Source organism: Oculina patagonica, chromosome 9 (assembly GCF_052425735.1).
Source record: "Oculina patagonica isolate OP01 chromosome 9, crgOcupat, whole genome shotgun sequence".
Taxonomy (NCBI): Eukaryota; Metazoa; Cnidaria; class Anthozoa; order Scleractinia; family Oculinidae; genus Oculina; species Oculina patagonica.
In genome coordinates, this window is record NC_135766.1 from 24,830,060 (window position 1) to 24,838,272 (window position 8,213).

The 8,213-nt window shown below is 39.4% G+C and overlaps 1 protein-coding gene across 1 annotated transcript; it reads right to left on the reverse strand.

Annotated features, from left to right (window-relative positions):
* Positions 1-262: 262 nt before the first annotated feature.
* Positions 263-7,004, reverse strand: LOC144665555 (protein Wnt-8b-like). The gene is made up of 5 exons (XM_078526806.1): positions 6,908-7,004; positions 6,079-6,112; positions 5,328-5,466; positions 1,945-2,219; positions 263-866 (listed from the first exon to the last, which is right to left on the reverse strand). The coding sequence occupies exons 1-5, from the start codon at positions 6,979-6,981 to the stop codon at positions 399-401; spliced, it is 990 nt and encodes a 329-aa protein (XP_078382932.1). The 5' UTR covers positions 6,982-7,004; the 3' UTR covers positions 263-398.
* Positions 7,005-8,213: the final 1,209 nt, after the last annotated feature.

An 8,213-nucleotide genomic window follows, 5' to 3' on the forward strand; every position in this document is an offset into this window, starting at 1 on the left:
TTTTTAAAATAAACACTTCCTTATACCTCCCAATGTACAGTTAAATCGAATTCTCGTGCGTTCACTACGCTATGTATCCATTGAGACCGCAAGGCACGTGCTTGACACGAGAGAATGTTAAACATATTGGGGTCTTCGGTGATACAAAAAACCTTAACGAAAACTACCTAGTGTTATTTCATGGCCAAAAGTACACACATGTATATAGAGAATAATAATAATGATAATAAAAATTGTATATAGAGAATCCCTGAGTTTAAATTAAGTTAGACACATTATTAATAACCAAATTAACAACGCTTTTCTAAAGTTTTGGCATATGACTATTTTCAATAGCAGGGATTTTTTTAGGTTTGCAGTCTTACTGCTCGTGTGTCGGTAAGAAAAACCTTTAACACCTATCGCGGTGTACAAGTTGTTAGAGAATAATTTTTAGTGCACGTTTTACATTCAACGCTACAGCACCATACAAGCTTACACCTACATCTGACGGTCTTTGTGTGTTCCTCTGTCTTGTGTCCCAGATTACACGAGTCGCAAAGCGATTTGCATGTGCCCGTGCTTACATCATCACTCCTGCAGGTCCTTCCCAGCAAGCCCAGCGAGCCAGCAGTCTTGTTTCGCACGCAGTAGTCAGGGGAAGAATCAAGAAAAACCAGTTTTTTGTCTCTCCTTGTGACTTGTTTATTGTCTTGCCCTCGCAGCACGTCATCGAAGACGGTAACTTTCTCAGCGTGGTGATACATCTCTTTCGTTACCGCACCAACCACACTGAATGGTGCCAGCGATTTCCAGCAAGTTTTGAAATTACAACTTCCGGTGACACCATGACACAAGCATTCTCTCTGCATGGTTAATTTAACAACCTGTTTAATAAAAGCGACACATAAGCGAATGGTTCATTTTTATCCAAAGAAATGAAATAACATAACAAACAATACAGCAAGGCTAATACTGCGTGAAAAGTAGTCTTTGCGAGACACAAACACGACTAGAACCCATAAAGTCAAGTTGCAGCCGTGGACAGCTGTTTCGTTCTTATTGGAACTCGTCAGCACGGTGTAGTAAATCTAAATGACGCCAGGGGGCCGTTTCTCGAACGTCCCGAAAAGTTTTCGCACCCAGAAAACCATAGCGAAATCTCAAACCTTCTGATCACAGAGCTGTTTAATTCCATGATATTTTTAATATGAACAGAGACTCCAGAGACTCCCTACATTTAGTTATCTGTTTTTAAGATACAGATAACTAAAAATGGTTTTACGGGCCCGAAAAGTTAACGGGGCTTTCGAGAAACGGGCCCCAGGTCAGAGAACTGACGCAAATAAACTGCACAATAACCCGTACACTATATCAAGTTCCTTACTTTGAACTTACTTGTCCCCCGAATCACCGTTGCCACATCACGCGTTTCGGGGAACAAGAAGACAAAGTGTCACGATGATGTCTCGCAAAGCAAACAGCATATTCAAACATTTAAGCTCGTGGCCAAAATGACGCTTAAAGAAAAGGCAGCATAACGTTTTTGGTGCTGTTTAGTGAAAGCTGTTTGGACTGGGAGAAGGGGTGGGCACACTTCTTCATCGTGATATAAAAATGTTTTATTTCATGCAATAGAAATCCAAGAAGGCGTATTCTAAAAAATGACGTCGTTTTAGCAGTGATGTGACGTCATAACTGATCAGTCATGACCACTCCAAAGTATGTAGCGATAGAACCAGGACAATGTTGACCAGTTACTCTCACTCAACCTGGATAATAATGCATCACAATGTTTTTTCCAGGCTTTGTTTTGTATATATCCAGCCCTTAGTAGCCAGTCCAAAGTGCAATGACGTCATTTCTGGATCGTTGATCAATTGGCAAACCACTGAAAATTTGTTCCAGTTGATTGCAATAACTATTTCCAAATTCTCAAATATCCAAAAAAAATCTAGCACCTACCTTTCTTCCTACGTCATAATTATGCAGATTGACTACTTTCCGCGCGTTATCTCCTTGCTCCAGACTATCTATGAAGCTTCGTGTCATGTTCTCACCGTACCAGATGTTATCACTGCAGCCTCCCCACTGCCAGTACTCAGTGCCGCTTTTTTGCTGTCTGTTCTTCAATTCAACACACCGACATCCCGGTATTTTATTCTCTCTGCACTGTAGCGTAATTTCATGTGTGATGGCGGCAGCGGTAATGGCGTGCAAAAGAGCTGTTTCTCGAGTAGCTGCAACAATACAGCACTATCTATTTAGAAATGTCACTGGGGATAGGAGAGTTAAGGGGAAGTGAGAAGGATCCGCTCTTTTTTGGCTTTGAAAATGAGGGTTTTGATACCATAACACTGCTGTTAACGAACACTGGTTTAATTAACCAAGTAATACCCTCCATTTTTGCCAGCGAGTTTTGGGTGACTTGTGTTAGACGATTTTCCTGGGTCTGTTAGTTCAGGAAATTAAAAATTAACCAAGGACATGAAGGAATACAGGTGTTTTTGTGTTTAAAAAAGTTGTCTATAATGCAGAATTCTTCCGGAATAGAATTAAGGCTGTCGACAAAATCTTCGAAATTTTTCAAAAAGGTGTCTAAAATTTGTCAAAATGTTGCTCCAAAAAATACCAAGTAGTTGCTTTTGTTTGTTTGTTTTGTCTTTGCAAAATTGCTCTTTTTTATATCTCCGCCTGGATGGATTATCTGGCCCTATCTTGCCGGGACATGCGAGGCTAGCAACCCCATCCTGCAAAGTGCCTTGCTACAGAAACTAGAACAAGAGACGCAACTTGCATTGGTGCAAGCCAGAGAACTGGGAGAATGATGGTGTGAGATTGAAGCCATCCGGAACTCTCTACCCCGAAACTGGATCTCCTAACACCAAAACCCAACATCAAAATTGTATGTTAGAAGGTGGGAACCCTGTATCAGACAGGCAATCTCGAACAGACAGCGAGACAGATGCACTGCTATTTGATATCACTTTTGCGAATAACAGACTGAAGCAAGATGAACAGGGGCTGGAAAACGAATGCTAGCCAGAGGTGAAACGACTATATGGTCAGGCAGGCAGGACGACTACCAACATGAAGGGGTCAAATTAATGTTAGAAAAGATCATTGCGACACGCTACTGAAATGGAAGTCAATCAGCAATAGGCTGTTGCATGCATGATTTAACTCCAAATTCGCCAAATTGTCTGGCATCATCATAGCCTACGCACCAACAGAAGATGCAGAGGAAGATGCAAAAAACACATTTACACGAAAGCCTACAAGATCCTACAAGCAACAGAACTTGACGTAGTGCTAAAGCATGATGTCTTACTCGTTCTTGGTTATCTAAATGCCAGGGTGGAAGCAACAACAATGACTGAGAAAAGACCATGGGGAAAACATGGATTGGGCATTTTGAGCAATAAAGTGATCACAGCCATGTTGTAGCAACATTGTCGCTGAAACTGAGACTACAGAAAAGAGAAATCATGTCCCTAAACTAAACCAACCCGAAGTCAAGAGAAACTTTATTGTCTCGTTAAAGAAAAGTTTTAGCATTCTGGAAGATCAAAAGGAAATGACCATTCGTGACCTAAAGGTATGGAAGATGCTAGAAAAGAAACCTTTGGCTAAAATAGACGAATTAAGAGAAAAAGGAATGGACCTCTGAGTTCACTTAGACTTAAGTGGATAAGAGAAAGAACCAGCTGACGAAGTGACTGACTTTTGCCAAATCAGCACGGCTTTGTGAAAGAATTATTCACAAATACAGAGAGAAAGACACTGAAGAAGTGAAATAGAGCGCAAGACCTGATAGAGAGACCTGACATGGAAGCAGAGAAAGCTGCCAACCTCGAGCTCAAAGATATGAAGGCTCTTTATCAGATCGCCAAGAAGCTGCCAAAATGAGACTATGGAACAAATCTCTCCAGGCCCCTAAAAACAACAGATGGGATGGTTATTTTATCACAGAACAAAGTGCAAGATAGAAAGATCATTTTGAACACATCTTGAATAGGCCATATCCATCGGTCCTGGATGTTTGTTCAGATGATATTATTGAAGTGGGGGGAGATGTAAAGCTCAAAAATGGGAAGCACCCGAGGAAGACGGAATTCTCCCCGAAATGCTTGGGGAGGAAAAACAGGAAATCCCTTTTATCCTTTGGAATATCGTCTAGAAGATATGGCCCAAAGGAAAGCTCACCTGAAGAATGGTAGATGGGACTAATCATCAAAATAACAAAAGTACAGGAGGTTGATGAATTTACTTATCTAGGAAGCAAGGTAAGAACAGATGGGCGAAAAGGACGTGAAAAAGAGGATCAGAAAGGCCAACCAGGCTTTTACCACCTTACATAAGATCTGGAAATCCAAGAAGATCAGTCTGTATACCAAACTCAGGAGTTTTAAGAGCAATGTTCTGAGTGTGCTTTTAGATGGTTCGGAATGCTGGAAGATTGGAGTTGGAAGTTCAACAGAAAAAATCCCTCCGTCGCATTCGAAGGATTTTTCTGGCCCAATATTACCAGCAACAAAGACCTGCTGAGAACATCTAATGCGCAGCCAATAGCACTACAAGTAAAGAAATGCAATGAAGGTGGGTGGGCCATGCGCGTGATATGAATGTCATCTTCCACAATTACCACAACAGCACTTCACTGGACACCTGAGGGAAAGAGTCATCTCGGCCACCCAAAGGAGACATGGAGGCCAATGCAAAAGGAACTAAAAGAAAACCATCTTTCTTTCGGAACAACAGGGCAGAGGGCTCAGGACCGAAGCAAGTGACGATCTTTTGTAAAGGCCTTATGTGCCACAGGGCACGAAGAGGGATTGAGTGACTGACTGACTGCACGCTCTTTCCATTTAATTAATGCTTAATTAGAAAAATAAGATTTCTAACTATTTTCTGGTGCAATTTTATCGCAACAGGATTTGCCAAATTCACCTCATTTGCCCTTATCTAAGTATACTTTCAACGGAACATACTTTATCTTCCGTTTCACATGTAAAGGTAACGAAGACGTCACGTTTGCCTGACCGTTCTGCAATATTTTTTATGCTGAATGAGCCAAAATTTGTCGATATGTAGTTGACAGATCATCGGATCTTCCTTGGAAGTCTTCTTTAACCTTCGAAATATTACCCAAAAATTCAGAAATGTTTATGTGGCTTTCGACAAACATTAGGAAATCTTTCGAATACGGTAAGACCAATTTAAAAACTAACAGATGCTACGAACTCTCAAAATGGATAAAAAACGTCGCTCCAAATATGTCAAGTTGCCAAAAAGTTCTCGAGCTACTTGTGGCCAACCTTACAAAGAATAAATATTTGCATTCTTACCGTAAGTCAAGGTAGACAACTCTCCTAGCACGTTGTTGTTTTCAATCGCACAGTTCCAGATCTCGTTTTTAAACTGTTTCTGACATTCCTCTAGACCGCGATGGCCGCCTGCCTCCACGATGCTTGTTAATAAAGGAACCTGCGAATAAAAGTACGTTCATTCAAATCAGTATCGATTTGTAACCAACAACTAGAAAAATTAATTTCCCGCACACCGCTATTTAACGTCTCATGTAGACATAATAAAATAATAAAAAAATTAAAATAAAAGCCTTGGGCGATATGAGGTCGTTCCTTTTATGTTGATCAGTGAAATGCCATTAATACCCACCAGGATTTTTCAACAGTGTTAGCGACAGTGTGGCACGTTCAAAACCCAAAATGGCGGACATGATAATAATGAACAGTTTTCCTTTAAACAGCATTTAATTTATGTCTTGACAATATTTCCAACAATTTAAAGACATTTTGTTCCAACGGTGGACTTTGATTATCGGGGTTATAGCCGACGATGTCTAACTGGTTTTATTAACACACGTGTTCTTAGGCCTAGCGAGTTATGTAACTTTACGCGTGGCACTGACTTTCAACATTAGTTACGTAATAAAACTTTGATTGACAAAACGGATGCTCTGGGTCACTGGTGCACTCTCTCCTCTGTCGCTATCAAAAATTTGAATTGTTAGGGAAGCCATTAAAGAAAAACAACTTAAAAATGTATTAACTTTATCATAAGCCGCAAATTACAAACCTTTCGTTCAACAGTGCCCGGTGGTATCAAAGATCTGTCGACAAAAGGGACTTGTTTAAGTTACTAAACCAAAAGATTGGAATTAAAGGAACAGTTAATAACCTAAAAATATATTATTACCATAGAAGACAGTGTAATATTAGAACGTGGTTGTTTACTGATGAGTTATTTCAATAGTTCACGAGAGTTAGATCACTTCTTTGTAACTATTTGTAATCGATTCAATCACATATTAAAAAATATTGACCTTAGTCAAACAAAGTAACCAACTTTGTTCAAGTGAATGAGACCTCGTTTGTTATGCTACCAGTTGCATCAGTAAATCATTAAAGACGAGATATGGGGAAGTATGGCTATAAATTCACGCGTTTCGTTCAACTTGTTCGAGTGTGTGTACCTTTTTGCAACACAAGGCAGTCGATCAGACGGTACTGCTTAGTATATTATACCACGAACTGGGATCAACAGATTTCGCAAGTTCTCCGTAGCTGAAACCGTTGTGAAAAGTAGAACTTTGTCCCAGTTTCGCACCTGTTGCGTAATCGCTGGAACGACTTTCTTTTTTTGAAGTGACTTGCACACAAACCCTTTGCTTTCAGGTTGCTTAAAAAGCCAAAACGATTTTCTTTTTGAAGTGACTTGCACACAAAACCCTTTGCTTTCAGAATAAAGGTCAATAGCAAGATAAACTGCACCAAATTACCTTCTGCAACAGTAAACACCGTCATTAAGTTTTTCTGTTAGATACCTTACAATTTTCTCGAGCAAAAAGAAAGTTTTATAGCTGACATAGAAGCACTATGTGTAATAGTAAATAGTCAGCTCTTACCTTTTTTGGCCATTTCCACTCCGTGTGCGAGCCAACATGATGATTATCACGGAAGAAATTGTGGAAAGCTTCATTGCTAAGAAGTTGTTTAGCAGTAAACAGCAGTCAACAGTCTGGGGTAAGTGAATTGTACTGGTTGCTATGTACTGCTGTTTTGATGGCCTTTGGACAGCTAATTTAATAAGAATTATTGGATGAGGTTGGTTTTTGTTTTGTTTTTTTTGGGGGGGGGGTTTTTATTTTTTTTTTTTTTTTTTTTTTTTTTTTTTTTTGGGGGATAAACTCATTTATCAATAGCCCGTAACGAGAAGACTAGACGACGCCTCAGGATGCACGCGTACAGGAAACCGAACATTACACGTGCGAAGAAGTGTTCGCTTTTTTAATCACTTTTAACATAAAATCTAAAACTTGTACGAAATAAAGAAAACAAGAAAAGCTGATTTTAGGACCGAAAAGGAACAAAGCAATTTATTCCTGGGAAATAATTGATCATCCTTTGTACATCTGCGGTCTGCGATGACGTACGTAGCTCTTTTGTCGCCTTGGGGTCCTTTAAATAAGTACTGAGTATTTATAGAAAGCAGCGAGAAAAAGCTCCAAAACGCCCACAAGGCTAAATCAGTAACCATTTCACAGATTGGATAAAAGTTTAAAAACTGTGTAAAGGTTTCTTTCAGCAGGAGAGCAAATCTTTACTAGCCAAAAGCTTCCAAATTTGATTTATGGCCCTTGAAATTGTAGGTTCCTGTGGATGTACGGATGGCTGAGTACTTTGAAAAACAACCTTATCTTATCATATCTTAACTGAAGCTAAATAGTCTATAAAGTTCCTGGAATAGTTGCTGTCTAAAATAATACGATGCAACATTTTACCAAATCTAAGAATACGTTGGATAACATTGTAGCCTTGAAAGTTATCAAACGCGTCAGGAGTTATTTTGTCCTCTGCCTTGTTTTATTTTGCTATGCAGGTCGTTTTTTTTTTTTTAAAAAAAATATATATTTGCTTTCAAAATTCCAAACGCCCTATAATTTACATCAATTTGAAACCCTATTAGCGTTGATATGTCAATTCAGTTAACGTGCAAATATCCGTGAAAACTGAGGTAGAAAGATCTAGAATAGTATTCAAAATATAGTAATATGCAAAACCGATCTGTTACAGTGATGCGAAAATTAAAACATAAAAAATATATACAAATAAAAAAAGGAATAACAACAAGACAGGGGTAGGGTAGGGGAAAATGGTAGGGGGAAGGAAAGAGGGCGCGCCAACGTCTTCCGCTTCGAGAGATCAATCTCG

Bases quoted from the DNA above. Each gene is read 5' to 3' on its own strand.
- LOC144665555 (XM_078526806.1), bottom strand. From the start codon at position 6,981: ATGAAGCTTTCCACAATTTCTTCCGTGATAATCATCATGTTGGCTCGC. The intron at 2,220-5,327 runs GTAAGAATGCAA...GTATTGTTGCAG, and splicing joins GTTGTCTACCTTGACTTACG to CTACTCGAGAAACAGCTCTT. The intron at 867-1,944 runs GTAGGTGCTAGA...TTTATTAAACAG, and splicing joins ATTATGACGTAGGAAGAAAG to GTTGTTAAATTAACCATGCA.